At 47.5% G+C, this 22,413-nt stretch overlaps 10 protein-coding genes across 10 annotated transcripts; 6 read left to right on the plus strand and 4 right to left on the minus strand.

Annotated features, from left to right (window-relative positions):
* Nucleotides 1-96: 96 nt before the first annotated feature.
* N7518_007109 (DUF218 domain protein) lies at nucleotides 97-1,112 on the minus strand (the record flags this gene model as incomplete). The annotated part of the gene is made up of 4 exons (XM_057188036.1): nucleotides 97-675; nucleotides 737-788; nucleotides 844-951; nucleotides 1,003-1,112. The coding sequence occupies 4 exons, from the start codon at nucleotides 1,110-1,112 to the stop codon at nucleotides 97-99; spliced, it is 849 nt and encodes a 282-aa protein (XP_057039739.1).
* A 1,858-nt stretch (nucleotides 1,113-2,970) lies between these two features.
* N7518_007110 (uncharacterized protein) lies at nucleotides 2,971-7,041 on the minus strand (the record flags this gene model as incomplete). Its single annotated transcript, XM_057188037.1, has 10 exons — nucleotides 2,971-3,060; nucleotides 3,116-3,688; nucleotides 3,742-3,977; nucleotides 4,026-4,414; nucleotides 4,472-4,983; nucleotides 5,040-5,142; nucleotides 5,544-6,018; nucleotides 6,074-6,162; nucleotides 6,216-6,385; nucleotides 6,439-7,041. 10 exons carry the CDS (start codon nucleotides 7,039-7,041, stop codon nucleotides 2,971-2,973), a joined length of 3,240 nt encoding a protein of 1,079 aa, XP_057039740.1.
* A 952-nt stretch (nucleotides 7,042-7,993) lies between these two features.
* Nucleotides 7,994-10,475, plus strand: sly1 (syntaxin-binding protein; the record flags this gene model as incomplete). The annotated part of the gene is made up of 4 exons (XM_057188038.1): nucleotides 7,994-8,227; nucleotides 8,302-8,513; nucleotides 8,587-8,951; nucleotides 9,007-10,475. Coding segments are annotated over 4 exons (2,280 nt in total), but the record flags the coding sequence as incomplete, so codon positions are not given.
* A 705-nt stretch (nucleotides 10,476-11,180) lies between these two features.
* Nucleotides 11,181-11,600, plus strand: N7518_007112 (uncharacterized protein; the record flags this gene model as incomplete). The annotated part of the gene is made up of 1 exon (XM_057188039.1): nucleotides 11,181-11,600. One exon carries the CDS (start codon nucleotides 11,181-11,183, stop codon nucleotides 11,598-11,600), a length of 420 nt encoding a protein of 139 aa, XP_057039742.1.
* A 720-nt stretch (nucleotides 11,601-12,320) lies between these two features.
* N7518_007113 (uncharacterized protein) lies at nucleotides 12,321-14,602 on the plus strand (the record flags this gene model as incomplete). The annotated part of the gene is made up of 6 exons (XM_057188040.1): nucleotides 12,321-12,584; nucleotides 12,650-12,672; nucleotides 12,731-13,218; nucleotides 13,266-13,640; nucleotides 13,691-13,910; nucleotides 13,963-14,602. 6 exons carry the CDS (start codon nucleotides 12,321-12,323, stop codon nucleotides 14,600-14,602), a joined length of 2,010 nt encoding a protein of 669 aa, XP_057039743.1.
* A 1,338-nt stretch (nucleotides 14,603-15,940) lies between these two features.
* N7518_007114 (uncharacterized protein) lies at nucleotides 15,941-16,213 on the plus strand (the record flags this gene model as incomplete). Its single annotated transcript, XM_057188041.1, has 2 exons — nucleotides 15,941-15,979; nucleotides 16,010-16,213. The coding sequence occupies 2 exons, from the start codon at nucleotides 15,941-15,943 to the stop codon at nucleotides 16,211-16,213; spliced, it is 243 nt and encodes an 80-aa protein (XP_057039744.1).
* A 509-nt stretch (nucleotides 16,214-16,722) lies between these two features.
* On the minus strand, nucleotides 16,723-17,748 carry N7518_007115 (uncharacterized protein; the record flags this gene model as incomplete). The annotated part of the gene is made up of 4 exons (XM_057188042.1): nucleotides 16,723-16,847; nucleotides 16,900-17,173; nucleotides 17,227-17,285; nucleotides 17,337-17,748. The coding sequence occupies 4 exons, from the start codon at nucleotides 17,746-17,748 to the stop codon at nucleotides 16,723-16,725; spliced, it is 870 nt and encodes a 289-aa protein (XP_057039745.1).
* Nucleotides 17,749-18,062: 314 nt separating this feature from the next.
* On the plus strand, nucleotides 18,063-18,248 carry N7518_007116 (uncharacterized protein; the record flags this gene model as incomplete). The annotated part of the gene is made up of 1 exon (XM_057188043.1): nucleotides 18,063-18,248. The coding sequence occupies one exon, from the start codon at nucleotides 18,063-18,065 to the stop codon at nucleotides 18,246-18,248; it is 186 nt and encodes a 61-aa protein (XP_057039746.1).
* A 24-nt stretch (nucleotides 18,249-18,272) lies between these two features.
* On the plus strand, nucleotides 18,273-19,528 carry N7518_007117 (uncharacterized protein; the record flags this gene model as incomplete). Its single annotated transcript, XM_057188044.1, has 4 exons — nucleotides 18,273-18,368; nucleotides 18,421-18,632; nucleotides 18,686-18,864; nucleotides 18,930-19,528. 4 exons carry the CDS (start codon nucleotides 18,273-18,275, stop codon nucleotides 19,526-19,528), a joined length of 1,086 nt encoding a protein of 361 aa, XP_057039747.1.
* Nucleotides 19,529-20,032: 504 nt separating this feature from the next.
* N7518_007118 (alpha/beta hydrolase) lies at nucleotides 20,033-20,881 on the minus strand (the record flags this gene model as incomplete). The annotated part of the gene is made up of 3 exons (XM_057188045.1): nucleotides 20,033-20,481; nucleotides 20,545-20,660; nucleotides 20,703-20,881. The coding sequence occupies 3 exons, from the start codon at nucleotides 20,879-20,881 to the stop codon at nucleotides 20,033-20,035; spliced, it is 744 nt and encodes a 247-aa protein (XP_057039748.1).
* Between the last annotated feature and the right edge of the window lie 1,532 nt (nucleotides 20,882-22,413).

Genomic DNA, 22,413 nt, shown 5'->3' on the forward strand with positions numbered 1-22,413 from the left:
ATCAAATACGAAGGATACTACGGATTGGCGTTTCGGGAAAGAATCAAGGACTTCTTCCACTTATCTATGTCAGAGGCATATTTGTTTCGGTCAACATCAAGGTCCCTTGGTTGTATTATGTCTAGTATAAGACCAAGGCAGGCTCTCTCGCTTCGGGAACCACTTATTACAATGATCATCCCCATCATAGCGGATTAGATATGACACCACATTTTCCAGTCCCAGATGAGAGAATATATCGTTTTCCATTCCAGGGGACCAGCCTCGTCTCATCCTCTTTCCTACTAGATCCGGGTTCACTCCGTAAAGATCTTCTCTCCAAAGCCCAATCCCATTCATAGCCTCGCCCCGAGTTAAGGTCTCTGGTGGAGTAACTTCCATTGGTGGATTGATACCTATCACAGCAACTTTGTGCATATAGTCTTTTTGTTCCGGCCCAACAGGAATCAGTCCCACAGCTGGGAAGTGGCACTGCATGAATCGAGCGCGTTTAAACTCGTGAGTCACGACTGTGACTCTCTGTGGATAAATGCCCGTATGCATCCGGAATAGTAATAGAGAGAACAAAAGATTTTGATATGAATCCGTGGCGTTGGTTTCTGCGATGATTCTTGATGGGTCAACTGTGGAGATAGTGGACATGGCTTGGAAGTAATCGTTATCCTTGGCCAAGTTCTGAATGTTGCTATATATGAGCTTTCTGGGTGATCGGTTGTACGGAATTCAGGTTTCTTACCAGGTAGGATTGACCTTCACTGAGCTCTGTTCTAGGCTTCTTGGTAGGCCCTCTGTGCAATGGATTAACGAAAAGAAATCGAAAAGGATATGATGAGAAACCCTTACCCGGAAAAGACAAGCAAGCCATGAGAGTCTTCTGCTAGAGCTTTCAATCCAGCTTTGACATGATCGATGAATGTGGGTGTTTCTCCCTTCTGGAAGGGCTCAATCAGCCTTCGGTGCATTAGATGGTATCTTTCATATAAAAGATCATTTCACACTAACCACTCGCTCTCTGAGGCTCCAAGCTTTGGGCCTCCGGTGTAAATGGCATGGCAGCAGACAATGATAAGGTGGTTGCATATAGCAAAGTCGGCATCTGGATTTGCGGTCATATTGGTGGATCTTGGCTGATCAAGCGAATGGATTCGGGTTTATCACAATGCAAGACATATAGACGATGCTAGTGAATTATGGACAATTATTGAGGATGGCTGAACAACCTCAGCTTCTAAATTCGTGCCCTCGATAGTGAGGCGAAGAGAAGGGCGGTCAACCGCACGCCACCTCAGAAAGAGTTCTCCTTCTTGTCTGCGGACTGAAGCCATCGGAATATTTTCTTTGCCTTTGCCTAAGAACGCCGGAGGCATGTTAAGATAGCCAAAAAAGATGATATGTTGTATATAATGTCTCAAAAATCACAAACCAACTAGATATCCTTACATCGTCAACCTTGGATCATAGAGACCGCAAACCGTCCGACTTGATCCAACGTGTACTATAGAAGTTGAAAGGTAAAATAGTAAAATTCGGTAGAATTGCTAAATCGTTGTCAACTATACATCAAAGCGAGGCTGTGGTCAAAACAACCACCGGTCCACACCATCAGGCACGTTGACCCTCTCCAAGATAGTCGGATCTCTTCACTCTCAACAAACTGCTTCAAAGCCGAATACATACTCCGATAACAACCACTGAAGGGTCTATAACGTCCGTCGCACTCATAACCTGGGCAAGGTAATGCAGGGTACACACCAACGCATTCACATCCTGTATACGGCCAAGTAGAGCAGGCATATGTCCAGTCCAGGTGCCTCGCGGTACCGGCAATATCGAGCAGTTGTTCTACGAAACGGAGTCGAAAACTGCGGTCATGGCCTTTCATGCGGGTTAGACCGGACAGACAGGCCGGTGCCTGTGCCAGTTGGCCAAAGTTGAACGTAGCACCGAGCTCAATCGCCCGAAGCACATCGTCCATATCTTGGTCCCCTCCTCCCTAAAAGGGCGTCCTCGTCCGTGTGTAAGGATAAAACAAATAATCGGGGAGATATCGCAGTAATTCACGACAAAGAAAACAAAATTTGTTTCCATGTACGGAGTATTCCGTACCTTACTCTCACCTTGCAAGCGTGGCTATGCACTTTCTTTGTTTCCTGAGGCATATAGACCCCGGGTTTCCTTTCTCCTTTCTCACGTATTGATAACCTCCGTGGATCTGAAGTATGTCGCCCACAATTCGTGGCGAATCCAGTTGAAAAGCACCTGGTGTATCAAGTGTTTTAAGATCTTCAGTGAAAAACTTCGATATTGCGAATACCTCCGAAGCATTTCCGATCCAGTGCTTTCTGAACAAGGAAGGCACGAAGAAATGCCAACAGTGTGGTTCAGAGGAAAAGCAATTGCCTTCGACCAGTGAGGGAATATGGGGAAACGCCCACGGTTCGGGGTCGCTCCCTCCTAGGAACGCAACCGTTACGGTTGGAATATGTCCAAGCGGACCATTCTAGAGATGGAAGACATTGCGCCGAAGATGGTTCTTGCCTGTGAAGAAAAAAATAAAATTACCTAATTGTACATGTTCGTCATCGCCCTCCATCCATGCGCCATAATATCAGCCCCCAGATCTGGGGACCCCCTCGCTAAATGCATCCGCGAAGCGAGAAACAAAGGCGAAACAAGTGGAAAGAAAAAAAAAGAGAACGCCTGAACTCGTGGGGGGGGGGGGGGGGGCATGCAAAGGATTTTGAAAATCAGAGGACGAATCAATATGTGCTGACATCCCAGACCATGAAACGCAACCGTGCGATGAACGCCAACCAGAGAATTCTAGTCGTAAAATACATTTCCATGACCCAGTAAAAGATAGTAAAGAAACCATGAAGGAACGTAGTAATGCATAGATATGAGAAAAAAAGATTGTGCCAATGTAGAGAACGGCAGTACAAGGGTATCAGTCGAAAAGGATGTGTTGATTTAGAGAGGATCGTGGCGGAAAGTGCAGTTGTCGCCTTTGCGACACTTGCCCTCGGCCCAAAATCTGCAAGCAACTAGTCCCACCTTATACTGTTTCAAAAGAGTTAGCCAATTGCTTATCAAAAAAATGCTGCAGTGTACTTACAGGCTTGGCCTCGTTGGCGCCAAATTTGGTCCGTTTCGAGCGGCTCCACGATTCGGAGTTAGAATTGTCGTCATAATAACCGCCCTCGCGGCCGCGCTTGCGCTCTGGGTCTTCATAGTCATGCCCTTGCTGTCGGAATGGGAGAGCACCGTTTTGGTTCTGCCCACCGAATTGTGCGAACATGGCGCCCAGGTTAGGTGCCATTGCTGATTGCGATTGCTGGGGCTGGGAATATGCAGGCGGCGCCTGCATTTGTTTCATAACATTCAAGATCGCGTTGAAGTCAAGGCCTTGCGGTTGTGGAATGGGTACTGGTGGAGCCGGGAGGACCTGTGATTGAGGTTGTTGTTGACGGAACATACTGATGGTTCTCTCGAGATCCGGCATGCCCCCGGGTTGAGTTGCCTGCGGGGCTGGGATTGGTTGCGCCTGTCCAGGAACACCCTGGATGATCTTGAGCAAATTGGAGATGTCAAATCCACTGTCTCCGGGAGTAGGTCGCTGCGGTTGTTGGGTTGGTTGGGGAGTCGTAGGCTTGGAATTCATGTAGGAGTAGTAACGTTCCTGGCGGACCTGTAGTGTCTTTGTAAGTATTGAATCGTAGTATTATCAGAAGTATAGCATACCTTGACCAGGTCGGGCAGCTCTCCGAAAGGCAATACATCGGTAACAATATCGTCGGGGTCAGGAGCTGGTGGCTCCTTTGGTGTGTCGGGCATGTCAGCAGGAGAGGTATAGAAGACCATAAGGGTAGTAGATTCCCGATGCTCCTGAGCCTCCCTCTCGGGACTCGTGGGCAGCTGGGTGCCGCCGCGCTTGATGAAACTGCCATCATTTGATTCCTCGAAATCGAAATCGACCACTATAATGGTCAGTAAGAATTTAAGATGTATTTGGAAGAATAACTTACTCGAAAGAGTATAACCGTCTTGAAATACGGTCTCACCGAGGTCCTCTTCTTCCAATTCGTCCATATCTTTGTGAAGCTTGAGAACACTACCTTCACCTTTAACGTCTCCTCGTGAGCGCAATGACCCATCGCCGGGACCTAATTCTTCATCCGGGTCGTGGGTAAATAGTCGGACTTCGGTAAGAGCATCATCCGGCTTCCAGGTCACGCGAAGTTTACGGCGCTCTTCTTTACGCAACCTGTTTTTGCGCTCAGCTTCAGTCTCCGGGGGCTGATCTTCGGCGGGCTTGGGGCTTGGTGCCTGCTTGGGTTTGTTCAAGTCGGCCATAATGTCACCAAATGAGAAAGATGGCTTTGGGGCTGGTGTCTTTTCCTTTTCGGAAGCAGCACTATTTGAGAGGTTAGTACAGATGAATATCGGAAACAGTTCCTTCGTGGGTACATACGTTGGCTTTGCTGCGGCGGCGGCGGCAGCCCTATCCGCATTTGTGGTCCCGGGTCTCTTGGACGCCGAACTTAAAGTGCCAAAGAGACTTGTTGGCTTAGGGGCCACGATATTGGCTTTAGGGCGCAGCACTGCAGCGCCGGTTGGCTTACTACTTTGTGCTCCTTTGACCGGTCCATTGCTTGCGGGTGCATGTTTATTCACATCCTTCAAGGGATTGGTAACTGCCATTCGTTTTGTGCCAGGCTGCAGATTGCTATCCGCCTCACGGGGTCGCTTCACTCCAGCCTCTCCTTTAGGCTGATCTGCTAAAACGCTCCTTGGATGTGAGTCTTCCTTGGCGGGCTTTTCACTCTCGTGTTTACGCTTCGTAGAGGCCGCAGCATTATCCAATATCTTCTGTGTGAGGTCCTTAACCTGCTGGCCACCCTTCTTGAGGAACTTTGGCAACAATTTGGAAAGATTGGTCTTTTGCATCAGGTCTTCTGTCAAAGTCGAGAAACGCGAGAAGAGCTTATTCCATGTTAGCCATTGCATTTGACACAAGAAGAGACAAACGTAAAACTTACCGAAAGCAAATTAATAGTCAGAGTCCCAGCAAAGTCTGCTGCTTGGAAACGATCGAGTAAGAACGAATATAAAGCCGCCACAACCATAGGATGTTCTCCCAGCCTACATGAAATTAACGATCAGTCATTTGAGCTCAACTATAACGTTTCAAGAATTTTGGCACACAAAGCTGCAAGTTTGAGCCAATTTCTAGATAGGAGTGATTCCCCTCAAAGAGATTCACAGATAGCTTCCGAAGGGCATATCTGAGAATCCATATGATGGAACCATTTTGTTCCATCTGATACTCTTATATATGTACTTAGGACACGCATGTATAATCAAGCCTTGCCACCGGCGAATAGAGCGATGAGCCTTTATTCTAGCTCGTGGCAGTGCTTTCATATCCAATGCTTCCAAGAATATTTATAGGTTTCTCAAACAGCTTCGGGATTTCTGTGACCATTACAGCCAGATGGAAGGGAGGGAATATATAGGGGTTGGGAGAGGAGAGGGATACATACTTCTCAACAATATTGGGATGACCCATTTCCAGTGTCGTGGTCGCAATTTTATCCATGGTACGACGTTGCGAAATGACTTTCTCCTTAAGTTGTGTTGCTTTCTGGTTGTCATCTTGGTTTTCAGCCAGTTTCATGGCCTGAACTTGTTCCTTCCATGCATCTCTTAATCCTTTGACAAGCTCTTTGTAGGCTACCAGCGCATTCTTGACCTTCTCAGGACCAGGCCATTTGTTTCTCGGTGACCACACGGCTTGGAGGGTATCATATTGTGCTGCAGCCTCGGGCTCAGTCGGGCGGATCGGAGGGATAGGAGAAGGCTCGTCAGGTGCTTCAATCTCAAGATCGGATTCATCCGAACTTTCACTTTCTGACTTAGATAAAGTTCTCATTCGGCCATTTTGAGAAGTCTTCTTCGTTTGCTGCTTATTAGAAGCGCCCTTCTTATTGGGGACTACAACTTGCAGTACTGGTAATCCTAGGAAAGTCAGTATTAAGTCTAACGCAATGGGTTCCAACTGGTCTAGGCATACCTCCAGGTGGAATCACCGGGTTGCCATTTGGTGCCATATGCGACTGGACTGAAAGATCATGCTGGTAGTAATTAAATTGCCTACCCCTTCTAAAAATCAGCAATTGCATTTTAAACAACCATGAAGTAAAGTGATAACTTACTGTTCGCTCCCTTGTTGTTTGAGGTCTGCAGGAATTCCCTGAATAAAGTTGTTTGTCAACGAAGACTGCTGTGGATTGAATGCCTGCGGGATAGAATTTAGGAACTGGGGGTTGATGGTGACATTCGGGTCTGAATCGGAGTAATCGTTGGTCAAATCAATTGTGTTTTGCTGCCTCGAGTTAGAGTCACGGTCACCACGAAGGGCATTTAGGGTCGGCTTACCAGCATTTCCGAGGAGTAGCTTTGAGGTAAAGGGTATGCAGAAATTGACGACTGGGGTTGTTGCTGTGGCCGTGGCTGTATTCTCTGCTGCGCGGGTGCTTCAGGAAATGTGTCTGGCACTGAGATGTGTGTGTTTTGTGGATGGAAATAATTTTGCTGGTAGGGAAATGATGGAAATGACGAAGATTCGGAGGCGCTCAGGGGACGAGAGTCAAAAGATAACCGATCTTGTTGGAAATGAGGAGCTTGGGAATGTATCTGATACTGATGCGAAGCTCCATATCCTCGTTGCGGTGGCTGTTGCAAAGGATTTGCTTGCTGCCAAGGCTGATGCACTGATGAGTAAATGCCATGGTTCGGATCTGGTCGTGAGGCTAGCTCTCTTGGCTGCTGTTGAAAAACAGGATGGTCCCATCCGATCCCAAGAGGTGTTGGTTGCGATGCAGAATCGTGCTGCTGTTGAGGCTGGTGCTGGGGTTGAGATGGCTGCTGAAGCTGCTGCTCGGGATCAGGGTATGCGGGGTCAAGTGTGCTCCAGTAATCAGCAGGTAGTGAATTCCCATGAGATAACCCCTGAATAGGGGTTTGAGCTGATTGCTCCATGGTGAAGCTCAGTCGAAGCTTCTCTAAGTTACTATGAAGCCTCACGTAATCACGTGCATGCACCTGCCTGGACAGGGCTTGGAGTTTATTTTGGCGCTCACCGCCTTTTAATTTTGGATGAAGTGGGTCGGAGGTTCGGAGGGATAAATAATTTTTCCGGTGAGGGAAGTGAGATGATTGGCTGGTTGTCTCACGACGGCAGAACAGGGGCCTGTAGAGCTGCTGGACTGAAGAATTGATAAGGATTAGACAATTCACATGTTTGATACGCCTAAGTGGACTTCAAGAGTTGCAATATGAGTACTGTCGTACCTTATGAAAGAAAACAGAGACTGCTTTTGGTTTTGACTCAGGATTAAAGCGGTGTATGCCTCAGGCACAAACTTTGTTCCGCGAGTTGACGGCGTTACCTTTGGCCTTGCAGCTTAATGACGAAGGCTCCGCAGTTGCAAATACAACGTAGAAGTATTAAGATGGCCCAGCTTTTTCTCCGGCGCCTCTCTCCTTGTGTTCTTGACTTTGTATCTCCTGCTTTCTCTTCTTGGGCTGTTCCTGTTGTCCGGCTTTTCGCTCTCCTTTCTCGGTCTTAAGTTTTGTCCCAAAAGAATGTCCTTGAGGAATCAGAGAAGTAAAAAGCTCTCATACGAAGGGCCAATCTAGCGTCACAGCCATTCGCTTTACGGAAAAAAAGAAGGGGTTGGGGAAAGGTGTTGACGGATGGTTAGAGTAGATGACTTGGTTTGAAGAAGAGAGTAAAAGGGACAAAAGCTGCTGGCAAGGCGGTTAACCGATGATACGATGGCGTACCAAAATTGACCGTAATTGTGGTATTGAAGGTCGTTCATTGGCCCACCGCCGTGTAAGTTACAACCCCTGTGTTACACGGCAGAATCAAACACATGTGATCTTTAATGTTTGCAGTGTTTGTAGTGTTTGCAATATTTATGTCAGCGCAGCTCAGAGCGGGATCCATGCCAGGTGGAGCGATAGCAAGAACCCCGATGTCAACAGTGCAAGGTACAACCTCATCATCATTATAAGAGTTGCGCGCATATTTCAGCTATCTTCCTGCGCAGCTCTGTACCTTTCCAAGCTTTGGTTGAAACCGAGCATTTCTCCCGATCTCACACAGCGCTGCCAACTATTGCCATGGCGCAATCCATGTCCCTCCGGGACCGACAGGTCGGTAAGTGACGCAAGCTAGATTTTTGAAATGAATTGACCTTTACTGATCCCTGGCTTTCAGCATCAATTCAAAAGTTATTGAACTTGAATCATGATCCACAACCTGTTGAAGACAGCACCATCGATCAGTCCGGGTCCGGCGGTCTTATCTCACACTCCACTCCGATTTTGAATGAAGATGGTGATCCGATATGGAAGGTCTTGGTCTTCGATAATATGGGCCGGGATGTCATCAGCAGTGTCCTGAGGGTAAATGACCTCCGGGCATGGGGCATAACTATTCATCTGTATGGTCGCCGCCTTCTCCCCCTAAACTGGGCCAACGCTAACGAAGACCCCAAGAAACCTTCATTCACAAAGATACCCTATTCCAGATGTCCCGGTTGTATATTTCGTGGAACCAACCCCCGATAATATCCAAGCGATCACTCGCGACCTTTCCCACGGGCTCTACTCCCCAGCCTACGTAAACTTCCTATCCTCCGTCCCGCGGCCACTTCTCGAGGATTTCGCTTCTCAAATAGTCACTTCTGGCGCATCTGAGCATATCGCGCAGGTGTTCGATCAATATCTCAACTTTATTGTGGCAGAACCGGACCTCTTCAGTTTAGGGCTTGGAAAGGATGCATACTACAAGATCAACAGCCCAAAAACGACTGATGAAGACCTGGATGGGATTGTTGACAAAGTGGTCAGTGGCTTGTTTAGTGTGAGCGTGACAATGGGTAAGTATTATATCCTACCTTGGATCATCGAACGGAGTTCTGACTGGCTGCGCAGGTAGTATCCCAATCATACGGTGCCCCAAGGGTGGTGCGGCGGAATTGATAGCAACAAAACTGGATCGGAAACTGCGAGACCACATCCTCAATTCCAAAGATAACCTCTTCTCGGGTAATCAGAACGCTTTGCCAGGAGTGCCATCAGCACGGCCGGTACTAATCATCATGGATCGAAACATTGATCTAGTCCCAATGCTCTCTCACTCGTGGACATATCAATCCCTAGTCCAGGATGTTCTTGAAATGCGTTTGAATCGAATCACTGTGGATGCAGGTGCAGGCGATCCAGAAGCTAAGGGCTCCAAAAGGTCTTATGACTTGAGCAGTACCGACTTCTTCTGGCAACGCAATGCCGGAGCCCCATTCCCCCAAGTGGCTGAGGATATCGATGCTGAGCTTACGCGGTACAAGGAAGATGCGAATGAGATTACAAAGAAGACGGGAGCCTCTTCGATTGAAGATCTCCAGAATGATACCAGTGCCTCCGCGCAACATCTCAAGGCCGCCATCACACTGCTCCCTGAGTTGCGGGAACGCAAGGCAGTTCTTGATATGCACATGAACATTGCCACCGCACTGCTCAAGGGTATCAAAGATCGGCAGTTGGACAACTTCTTCGAACTAGAAGAGACCATCACCAAACAATCAAAGTCGCAGATCTTGGAGTTAATCAGTGATCCTTCCAAAGGAAGTGAACCATTGGACAAGCTGCGCTTGTTCGTGATTTGGTTCCTCAGCACTGAAACTGAGCTCAGCCGCTCGGAAATGACTCAGTTCGAAGAGGCCCTGACACGAGCCGGCGTGCCCGACATCTCCTCTCTTGCCTATGTCCGCCAAGTGCGCGAGATCACGCGTATGACCATGATGACAACATCTGCACCAGAACAACAATCGTCCGATCTATTCCGTGGGTTCTCCTCACTTTCAAATCGCCTGACGGATCGCATTACCTCGGGCGCTTTAGGTGCCAACTTCGACTCGCTCATTTCAGGAGTAAAGAATTTCCTACCAGCGAACAAGGATCTTACCGTGACCAAGATTACCGAGTCGATCATGGACCCGGCTGCAGCTTCAAGCTCTGCCATTGCAAAGACCGAAAACTACCTCTACTTTGACCCGAGGAGCGCCAACGCACGTGGCGCCATGCCTCCGGCATCCGCATCGCGAAACCCGCAAATGCCTGGTGGAATTGGTAGCGCAGGCCCTGGCACCGGTGCCAGCTTCGGACAGCGCCGCCAAGCTTTCAGCGAGGCTATTGTCTTTACAGTTGGTGGTGGAAGCATGGAGGAGTACGGCAACTTGCAGGAATGGGTTCGCCGAACAAATGGCCAACCGGGTGCCGAGGGTGCGCCAGCTCAACGTGCAGCACCTGGAAACCGCCGAAGAGTTGTTTATGGAAGCACAGACCTGATGAACGCTACTGAATTCCTGTCGGATTCATTGGTGCCTCTCGGTCGGGATAGCTAAATGTAATTGTGACTAGGTGGGAGTCGACATCAGCATAGAGCCAACCGGAGGGTTGTACACCTAAAACATAGTATAATTGAAGTGCTCTGATATGTCTATGGTGTCTAATGGTGTTCTTTCCTGCTATTGACTTGCCTTAGCGATTTTGTTCTTTGCTAGACATCCAAATCTCACCAATAATTATGTCTATTTGAGGGCACGACTTCATCCTCGAACTCCACCTAATGTGTTGAGCCAACCCCAAGGTCTGCTCGCGGTCTCGATCAACCAATACGATCTTGGTAGAACGAAATAAACAGAACTCACTCGAATCAATTCATGGTATCATATTGGAAATCTACAGAAACTCCTAAATATCTGGCACTTGTGGAGTTCAATAATCATCTGTCAATCCTATGGGATATAGAAGTATACCACCATCGTCATCCGCCTTCTGAGGCAACAGTCTGGAACCAAAGCCGCAGCAAACTCGATCAATCAGAACCTTTTCCAAAGATGTGCGACTTGGAGTTATCTTCTTTGCCCATTCAGCCGCATTGCCTCACTTGTCCATGGTCGCCTGAGTGATGTCAGGGCAGTATCATCGTCCTGGGATCTAGCGCCACGACGAGGGTATAAGAATCAGACTGACCTGGTGCTTTTTACATTCCATAAAACAAAAGATTACACAAATAATATTATTATCACTCTTAACACATCGTCAAGATGACCAACTACGGAGACACCTGGTCCACGACCTACGACACCGCAGGAACAGCCTACAATCCTGCGGGCTCAACCTATGATACCCTGAGTTCAACCTACGACACAAGGGACTACGGCACACGGGACTATGGCACAAGCGACTATGGCGCAGTTGGCTACGGTACAAATGCGACTGCCACAACTTACGATACCAACACCGGCCGCGGCACCACAACTTACGACCCCCAGACTGGTGCCTACGACCAACACCTTGATTACGACACCCCTACTGGCCGACGCCACCACCGCGAGCGAGTGAACGATAGGGGCACCTATCGACACCGCGACGTTGACCGATTTGATGACGGATCCTCTCGTGTCCACAAGGAATACGACAACCCCAACACTGGTACCAGCTACCACCGTGACTATGAGCGGTAAAAGCGCTCAACATTTGAAGAATTCGCGTTGGGTTTGGACCCAGGCTTGTATATAAGACGGCATGAGACCACGAACCTGTATGAACTGAAGCAAAACGCGAAAACAGGAAAAAAGGCAAAAAAAAGATGAAAAGGTTAAAAAAACAAAAACAGCCTGATTTGTTGTCCGTTTTAGCGGCTTTATAGCTGTTGTTTCCGTCTGTCGTTACAGTCTTGTTGTTCCTGTCTGTCGTTACTGCTCGGCTCAACTAGTCTGGTTTCATTGTTGGCGAAGGTATGGCTTCAATTCAAATCAGACAGAATGCAAATGAAACAAATTGGGTATATCTCAAAAACTTTCCTATCTTTTGTAGTTGTATGTTGTATGATGCGCCACGGATGTACGGAGTATACTGCTTGAAGAGGAAATAGACTACTAGATGACCTTGGCTTCGGTGTGGACATTAAAAAGGGATATATAATGCTTTCGTTTCATATAATAGGTCTAAACTAAATGAAATCCATAACAATATACACATCTCCTCCATATCTATGAACATAACGAATATCAAATCTCATTGGGGCTCTTGGCGTAGATGCCTCAGGCGGACCCAGTAGCCACATGCAAGGCTGGCTCCACATAATTGGCATTTCCCTCCGGTCAACTCCAACTTTGTTCTGTACAGCCAACGGATGTTGTGCTGAAACAGCTTCTACTCCAGCTTCTCATGCCCCCATGATCATGTCGCGGAGGACGCTGGGTGGAGGTCGTGTTCTGGGCAACCCAAGCGCTCTCACATCAGCTCCGTCCCCGCAGCCCAAGCCACGGGTGCTCTCGCCGACCGCCAGCAGCGTTTCCCTTAATTCACAATCCGCATCACAGCTCTCGACCGAAACTCAAGACCTCACTTCCCGCATTTCAATAGAGAATGGCGACACTTCGATATCTGCCGCCCCGACTGCTCCGGGGGCTCAGCTCTCCTGTCCGATCTGCAGCGAACAGATGGTATGCTTGTTCCCATGCGCTCTTTGTTTTAAAGATGTATTGGGATGATACTAACTTCTATTTAGATGACTTTGCTGCAGCTGAATAGGTACCGATCCATTGTTCTCCCTGATGACGCTTTAACTATGATTAACGATTTGCCGCAGACATCTCGACGACATCCATCAGAACCTGGAAGAGAGCCACCAAGATGAAGTAAAGGACTGGTTCAAAGTTCAAATGGAAAAGGCAAGGAAGTTCCAGCCTCTCGCAGTCTTAAACCAGAAGTTGAAAGGCCTGGATGTGTTCGAGTCAAACGAGAACCAGGGCGCGCCTCTCCCCATCCGCCCACTAGCAGCCCATGCGGGCATCCCCGAACCTCCGAAACTACTAGACCCCGAGGATCTCATAACCAAAGACCACTGGCAGACAAGTTGTATTTACGATGAGTGTCTAGAACCATCATGTGGGAAACGATTGAACGCCACCAACGGTTGCGTGAACTGTCGGAGTTGCGGGAGACTGTTTTGCGAAGAACACACGATGTACCAAATGAAGCTCTCGCGGGCGGCACATCATGAACCAGTACGAGGAATTTGGGCCCGAGTATGCGAAACCTGCTACAAGTCAAGAGAGGGCTACAATGATCATAATGGTGAGTACATTGTCTTTCAGTTCTGAACCAAGCTAAACAGGCAACAGGAATCGTGAGGGACCGAACGGATGCATTCAAGTCAATAAGAAAACAGACCGTCGATAAGGAGTTTTTGGAAATTTCCCGACTCGAGAAACGACTGACCCGTCTCACTCAGCTATTGGCTAGTCTGCCACCAGATCAAATACACCCCAGTGCAACAAAGCTTTGGTCTCTTGCATGGCAGAATGATCGACGTAAGGAAATAGAGCAAACGATTGTCAGCTGGCAGGATGATGCCAGTGTTTCACGTTGTCCGTTTTGCCAACAGGACTTTTCGGGCTATACTTTTCGCAGACACCACTGCAGAACTTGCGGGCGAATTGTCTGCGGTGATCCGAGTACCGGATGCTCTAGTGAGGTTGGGCTGAGCATTTCTCCTGGTAAGTCCCGAGACGACCCTCACTTGTGACTTTGATCTAATTTCTAATAGGCCCGACAGCCACCTCTGAGAAAACCAATGGCGATAACCTTGTCAATATTGATGTAAGACTGTGCAAGGACTGTAAATCGACACTGTTTGATCGACGCGACTTCAAAGCGGACATGACGCGAAAGCCATCGGAGATCAGGGCGTATGAAAACTTGACCCAGTTTGAGAGAGGCATCCGCCTCCATCTACCTAGATTCCAAAAGCTGTTGACAGCTTTACAGTATGTTCTTCTGTTCTGGTATTCTAGTCACTTACTAACGACATTGTACCAGGGATCCTAGACGACCTCCATCGTCAGCTCAGATTGCAGATGCATCCAAGGTGCGCAAGCGACTGATTGATTCTTTTGCACAGTATAATGTTGCGGCTCGACGTATCCGTGATATGCCGACCAATTCCCCCACGCAACAAAAGCTGCAGCAGGCTATATATCAGCAAGCCAGCAACTTCCTTCATCTTCACATGTTACCTTTGAAATCCCTCCCGAAAATCCTCAAGCATACAACTCCCGCGTCAGAGAGAATACCCAGCCGGACAAGCTCACCCAGTACTCCGGTTAATGGCTCCACGACAGGTCTCCGGCCACCAGAATCTGCTCTTTCGTCCATTAAGTACAACAGCATTGCCGCTAGCGGTAGCAATAGCAGTCTATCCAGCGACACGAGCAGTGCCGTCTCGGCCTTGGAAGCCGAAGAAAAGTCTCTTCGAGACCGGCTGATCGTGCTAGAAGAGCAGAAGTTCTTCGTGTCCGAAATGATCGCCGATGCCAACCGGCGGCGTAAATTCGATGAAGTAAGCAGCCTAGCGATGAATGTCGAGGACTTGAGCCGTGAGATCGATCGCGTTAATGGCATGCTCGCTGGTCTTGATTTTGAGGGTGTTTACACGGGGCATCCGCAGGCAAGTTCTTGACTTGAGTTTTGATTGTTGGGATTATAATATTTTCTTTTCGTTTACACGCGCTGCCTGCACATATATCTCCCTTACTTCTTTTTGGTCCCACCCGTCTACTCTCGTTTACACTTTTCTTTATTTCTAATGTTCTGGAGTTCGAGCACTTTGTTTTACGATGATATGTGCATAGCATCGGGCGTTGGGTCTTTCTAGGATATATACTCCCTACAATCAATGGCTTTGCTATACATATACTTCGGGGATGAATTAATAGGTATTCTAGATGTGAACTTGTATATATCCATGTTGGAGAATTTGACTCGACTAGAAGGTCGCGCAGGAGTCGTGAACCTATGACAAAACAATGGACAATAGAACACACAAAGCCATAACAGAGCAAACATATATCACAAAGTATACCACTTGTCCACACATCCATAGAGAAAAATATTTCTTCACAGCTTTAGTAAAGCCCCGAAATCCTGCCATGGTGAATATTATAGAGGAATTGGTATTGAAATGGTGCCAGAGTAGGATACGAACTAGATCGCGTGGAAAGGAGTTGATGCGAGGAAGAAAATCCAGGATATTGTCGTTTAGTCGAGAAATGATCCACGTAGCAGTTCGTATTGGAGAGTAGGCAAAGAGGAATGACAAGTCCTGGGGTCAATTTATATGCCAACGACAGAGATAACTACTACCTTGTACAACTACCATGAAGCCAATTATATAGGTTATAGTAGCTTCATGGGAACAAAGGAATAAAGGAGCAATGAAAATGAAGATAGAACAAGAAAGAAGATATGACCTGCTCTGACAAGCTACAATGCCAGCAGTTTAACAAATAAAAAAATGCGTAAGATGATTCTATCAAGGTGTTTCGGGACGAATAAATGATAGTCCACCCTCTTGGCGAAAAGTGAGGTTAATCTTAGGGTGACCCCGCCTGGAATTCTAGTACCGCCTTCCTAATTAGGTGCCACTCATTCCGTCATACATATCTCTGCGCCATAACTAGCCGTCTTACCGCCCCTATACCTTGGTGGGATGTTATTCTGTCCACTTCTGGTTTATATAGTGGAAGAAACATGCATTTGATCGGAAAAAATCGTATATTCTACCTGATTATTATAGGATTTGAGATTACATAAAGAATATAACTAACTAACTAACTAGTTAGTTATCCCTTCCGAGGTTATAAACACGATTAGTTACATTTCCAAAAAAAGTGATTATGTAAGCTCAACCTGGAGCCCCCTGGTGACTGGTCTGATTTCTGCCGAGGTCGTAGATCTTATCACTTACCTGCCCCTTGCAACCCCTCGCGACAGGTACTTTCCGCGTGATTCTGCCGAAATGCGTCTCGAGACGTTATCAAACACTTCGAAGTCTATCGTTGACTCCATAAGGGACGAGATCAAATAGGGGAACACGAAGCGTGAGAGCAAAATCGCAAGCGGATGGAGACATGGCGGGGAAGAATTTGTGATCCTTGTGGACTCGCTGAAAAGTGAGATCGAAAAAGACCTTCAACAACACGGCCTACATGTGAATATGTCTCTTTGCCATTTATTTGTTGGCAGTCCACTGATTCTTGGAGGTATTGGCATGTGCTGTGCGACACTTTAACAGAATGGAGAAAATCATCAACCCGCTTTATCCCACAAAACGCTTGATTATACTACCTATCAATGGAGTATTGACAATCCCCCCCGGTGACTTGCTTCCGATCGACACCTATTGCTTTATTGATGGTTTACCGACGCCTTCTGGGGAGAACATTGATTTGGTGGTTGTGGCATATGAGGTAAAATCTCAGAATGCATAGCGACATGAAAGTACCATCAAAGAAAATATATCACATGAGTGGAAGAAACTGAAAGTTATGGCTGTCTGTCTTTCCTTGAAGAAGTATGACTAGCAAGCAGTCTGAGGCTCGGAAGAACTACATTGGGACAAATAGCCTCCTGCCCCGTCGTCCCCAATAATATTGAGGCGACCAGTATCTTGCCCCAAAAGAAACATATCTGGGTTCAATCCTTGCAAAAAAATAAAAATTGAAGTCCACCTCGAACGGCTCATAGCCTGGGAAGTCTGTAAGTAAAAATTTGAATAAATTCTCTCTTATTGATCTGACTTCACCTACCATCGGCTTCATCGCTAACTTGCTTATCAAAACAAGGTTGAGGGTTGATCATTTCGGGATTCTGACCATCGAGCTCTTGGGGAAGAAAATTGAAGTCCACTTGAAACGGGTCATAGCCTGGGAAGTCTGTCAGCCCAGGTTGGGAACCTGCCTTTTCATTATGACAAACCATCAGCCATAGGTTGGTCTATCACCTGGCCTCCCGCGGAATCGTCACCCATTGCATTGGATATTGGAGGGTTTGCGGAGACATTCATGGCGCCCAATCTGTCATCTTCAGGTGCCTCGCTGGGGGTTTCCCATTCTAGTGCCGACGTAGGCATTGGGGTCACACCTGAACGCCTTTTCTGGCTCTGTTCAACGCCCTCAGAATCAAAAGCCCGTTTCTGCCCCTTCTGCTTTCTATAGTTCTCTGTAACAACTAAGCCTTTGAAGCTTGTACACTAGAACAAGAAACGTACTAGTCTTCATTGTAAATCAGCAAGCACTGACGTACCCAGTCAGTCTTTTTTTCTGCGAAATCAGACCACGTCGAGCTTTCACGGATAGAATTCGCTAGTGATTGCAGATGTGGATAATTTATCTGACGAAATGCAAATGACACACCGAAGAGGACCGCAGAGACCCCGCGGCTTCCGTAGATGTGTTCGAATGAGTGATACTTCAATCCGTACTGTATTTCTTTCCTGATGGATTCGTCTTTATCGTGAACGAAGCTCAAAAATTCACTGACATGGCCTTTCCCTCTGTTATCTGCGTCTTCTGCCGTAAGAATCAAGAATTCTTCACGAGGTTTTCTGTACGTTTTTTGCGCCCAGATTAGATATTCATCGGCAAACGAATATCGGGCGAGCCAACCCCGGAATTTCTGAGTCCAAGTACGATTGCGCTTTGTGAGTTCGATGTCAACATAGCGAGGGTCACGCTGTGTCCACTTCTTTTTGGAAAAGACTGCATGGGCTTCTTTCTTATCGGTAAAGGCGTGGATTTTCTTGGACTGACGGTGGATAGTTTCCATCAGCTTACTGACTTTATTATCTTGCTTTTCTTTAAGCGCCAAGAGACTCGGGCGCTCCCGTAGGCACTACATAGTTACCTTCAGCCCAGCCCAAATGATCTTTGAACCGTTCTCAACCAGACACTACTGTAGCGATGAACATTGACATAGGACGTCGTGCACTTTCAGCCTTTCCAAACTTGAGAAACTGTTCATTTCATTGTTTTCAACCACGCACATCTCCCCTCGTTTCAGGACCACCACGGTCACAGTCAACGACCACTACCCTTCCTCCATTTCGCGTCGTTCGCACGGTCACGAGTCTCTCCGAGAAAATGACAACACCAAATCCTGATTACGAAGACTTCTTCCGTTACACGAGTGGACGATGGCTCTGGAATGAAGAACAGCAGCTTAAGGACAGGTATAAGGCCTTCAACGTTACTGAGCTCCAAAGCCTCGCGGCCAAAGCCGTTCAATCAGACAGCTGCATATCCATAACGAAGCTGGCCGAGGGATGATATAACAAAGTTTTCCGTTTGATCATGAATGATGGAAAAATAGTGCTTGCTCGTATACCAAACCCAAATGCCGGCCCAGCGTTCTATTCCACCGCGTCCGAGGTCGCTACCATGGAGCTTGTAAGTTTACCTTGAACCTTAATCGCACGCCGGCTATTCATGCTTAACCTAGACTCGAGATGTCCTTCAAATTCCCGGGCCCCGAATCTTTGATTGGAGTGCCACATCAAATAACGCCGTTGGCTCGGAATACATCATTATGGAAGAAGCATCTGGCACACAGCTTGGAGTCGCCTGGGATCAGCTGGGTCCGGACAAAAAGCTTTCCATTATGAGGGAGCTAGTGACTATCGAGTCAAAGATGCTTGCGGTGTCATTTTCGCAGTACGTCTATTCGCTCATTCACAAGCCCATGCGTAATCTGATTATCTCGTCAGCCTTGGCAGCATATATTTCGCGAGCGATGCAGTGGAAGGCGCAGTTCCAGCCATGCTCACCAGCGGAGCTTCCTCTGAACTCAAAGAGCGAGTATACAAGAAATTCAGTATTGGGCCTACCGTCGACCGAAGCTTTTGGAACAAGGAGCGCTCGTCGATGCAGATCTCGCGGGGTCCTTGTAAGCATTCTCACATACGTCTTTCAATTGTTTTGGTTTTTTTTTTTTTTGCTGATTTTCTTAAGGGCAAACACCCCAAGAATATGCGCTAAGCGTTGGCTGGCGTGAATTGGAATGGATCAAAAAATTTGCAGTTCCGAAACCACCAAGCGAAGCAGCCCTGGTTTCTTCGGCCCAAAACAATCCACAAGCACATATCCAGCTGTTAGAAAGGTATCTCAAAGTGGCTACAGCTCTTATGGACATTGACCCCGTTCTCACTCGTCCTACATTATGGCACGGAGACCTTCATTCATCCAATATCTTTGTGGATGATGGCCATATATCGGCTATCATTGATTGGCAAGGCTCGTGGGCAGGTCCACTCCTTCTTCAATCCCAACCCTCTCCGATCGTGGACTACCGAGGCAGCATTCTACTTCAACGCCCAGACAATTTTGACGATCTAGGCCCTGAGGAGCAAGCTGAGATCAAGCAAAAAATATCCAAATCGACGCTACATCAGCTCTATCTGCTCGAGACCAAAGAGCGCAACCCTCTTCTTGCCGAAGCGTTCCATCTAGATCATGGGAAGACAAGGCGTCTTCCGGTCGAATTTGCCGGAAACACATGGGATGATGACATATTGTGTTTTCGTGAGGCACTCATTAACGTTGAAAGGTAGCTATCTCACTCAGTATCTTCTTCCTTTTCGGACAGTATCTAATTGCCTATTTCAGATATTGGCAAGAACTTGGCATCCAAGGCGAATGTCCGTATCACTTTACGGAGGATGAACTACATAGTCACTCTATTGATAGCGAGGGTTGGAACGACGTCCAGGATTTCTTTGATAGTATAGAAGGTCTTGTGAAACGAGATGGCTGGACAAATCCCGATTCGTTCGACGCTGCTTTTAACTTCTTTTCAGAACTCCGAGAACAGGGCTTGGGGTATATGAAAGGGGAAGAAAGAAAAAAATTTGACAGACTGACTCGTTGGGCCCGAAAAGCCCACGGGGCGTCAGAACAATAGCGAGTCTTTACCACGCTTCACGTTATCCGACCGCTAATTTGACTCCCACAAAATTGTGGTATTAAGCTACTATTCAAATCTAGATCCTATTTACATTTACATTATTGCATATAGCATACAATCTTAACTCCGGTATCGAGCAATTTGAATTGGATTAAAGGTTCTTCCTGAAATAGTCCACTAGCTTGGGGCCCGACTCGGTCGCATTGTCGTACAAAGCAGCATGGTCTCGTCCTTCGATGACGAAAAGCTCCTTCGGTTCCTTCGCGGCCTTGATAGCATCCTCGCTGTAGAACTTCGTGCTAGCGTTAGCGCCAGCAATCATCAAAAGAGGACGAGGCGAAATCAGGTAGTTGAAAGCGTAGGCGTCGAAGTTGGCCAAAAGATCCGCACTTCTGGTTGCAAACAGACCAGGTGCACGTTCGTGCTGACCTCGCGGTGTTTTATAGTATTCTGCCAATTCTTTGACAATGGGTGGGTATTCCGGGGGGACATCCTGCACGGTTGGAGGAAGGGCAGGGTTAACTGGAGCCTGCTGCAGCATCTCGGGACCTCCCATTCCTTCCACAAGGCCTTCTCTTGTCATTCGGCCAGTGCAGACGACTGCCCTTATTCGTTGGTCGGTTTGCGCAGCGAATGGCACATAGCCACCCTAGGCACAGATACCAAGAGCTCCAATTCGTTCTGAGTCGACGTCTTTGCGCAGAGAAAGATATGTAACACCGGCCCTGACATCTTCGGCTCGTTGGGCTGGGTCTTCGAGATACCTTGGCTGGCCCTCGCTTTCGCCTTAGTAGGCGGCGTCAAATGTAAGGCAGATGAACCCGGCAGGTGCCAGGACTTTCGAATAAACATGCGGGGCTTGTTCTTTCACTCCAGTCATAGAATGAGCGATGATAACTGCGGGGTACTTGGTATTGGGGGAGTACCCAGGAGGGAGGAATACATCGCCAACGAGCTTGATTCCTCTGCTGAGGAAATCAACTTTTTGAACAGAGCTCATGGTGGAAATTGAGATTGGTCTTTGATTGAGTGTTAAAGAACGATAAAAAGAGAAGATATAATTGCGATATATATGTGCCTTTTTGCCTAGTATCACGATTTAGTGGGAAGCTCCTCGGGGTAATCCTTAATATGAAGGTCATCCATTGATATTGATGACACGGAACTTACTTAGTGCCCTCTTAACTCCGGGATTGACGTCATAAAGTAATTTTCGGATTCAACGGAATATACTTCACCGAAGTATATCCCTTGAGACAATGCATTTCTTCTATAATCACACAAATCCAAAGATAGCAAACAATTCTTGAGATTAAGAGTCTTGCGCTCTAGGAGAAGCGATACAGAGTCTGATCGAGGTTATTGCGGCAGGTAACAAACAGCACGTATGTACGGAGCACATAGTGCAGTGGGGAAAGCCGGAATCCTCAAGTAGTGGCCTTATCGTTCAGGCAGAGAGAAAACCTCCGGGCCTTCATGTCTACTAGATCCTAGGGTAGAGAAGGTAGTGTGGTCATCACCCCACCGAATGAGAAATGAGTTACAAGATGTTGTCGCATTAGGAGGCAAGGATGTGTACTGTGGTCTATGTGATCTCTATGCTTGCTAGCTGACCGTCCTAGATGGTTGGTGTTGTTGTGTCGCTCTCGTCTTGTCTGCTAGGCCAGACTGCCCATCGTGCATATCCCTCTTCCAAGTCTTTCTCTTAAATGGTTACTTACGAGGTGTATGCACCTCGGCCTTGGTGTCCCACGCTAAAAGCCTTTTGATATACAGTAATCGTGCCAACGCTATTTCTTTCCTAGTACTCCATCGGTATTGGTGCGTCCCAGCAATTATGATTTCCCGCCAGCTCATAACTCATAAAATTAGGTATCGCAGTGGGGGATTCCAGTATAGGATGACTAAGCGGCCACTCCTGAGGCAAAGATAGCAACGCAGACACCTTCAACCACCTTCTCTTCTCAGTAGTCACCCCATGGTGTTCTCCTCTCTAGCACCCTACTACTCCCAGTGACGACTCTGCTCTCACACCTGTTTTGCAGGCAGGGCTGTCGGTGCCCCTGCTGTCCCCGTTGCAGGTCCCCTCTTCAGTATTCAGTATGGACATGCAAAAAATACGGAACGGACAAAAGCCATAACCTTCATTCTTTATGAACCAACCAGACAACCTCACGAACATTTCAAAACAACAATATATCAAACAGACGCACAATAGCACCAATTCTTAAGTTTATAGTTATATAAACCAGCTCAAGCAACCCGCATCTCCAGAACGTTCGGCTATAAAGCCCAAGCCCTATCATCCGCTGCGAGCATACCAATATACCAGATCCCCAACAGCACAGAGATCTGTCCAGGCCCACCACTTCGCCAAGGTACAGGTGAGGCAACTGCCAAATGACCATTCTGATTCAACCGCTTGACAGCAACAAACTCCTTATCTGTCAAAATGAAACCGTGCCGAGCACCATGTTGCTTCATATAGAAATTCACCTGCGCCAAAACCTGTTTGTACTCTGTTTGCTCCGC

Source organism: Penicillium psychrosexuale (genome assembly GCF_028828465.1).
Source record: "Penicillium psychrosexuale strain IBT 29551 chromosome Unknown utg000004l, whole genome shotgun sequence".
NCBI classification, from domain to species: domain Eukaryota; kingdom Fungi; phylum Ascomycota; class Eurotiomycetes; order Eurotiales; family Aspergillaceae; genus Penicillium; species Penicillium psychrosexuale.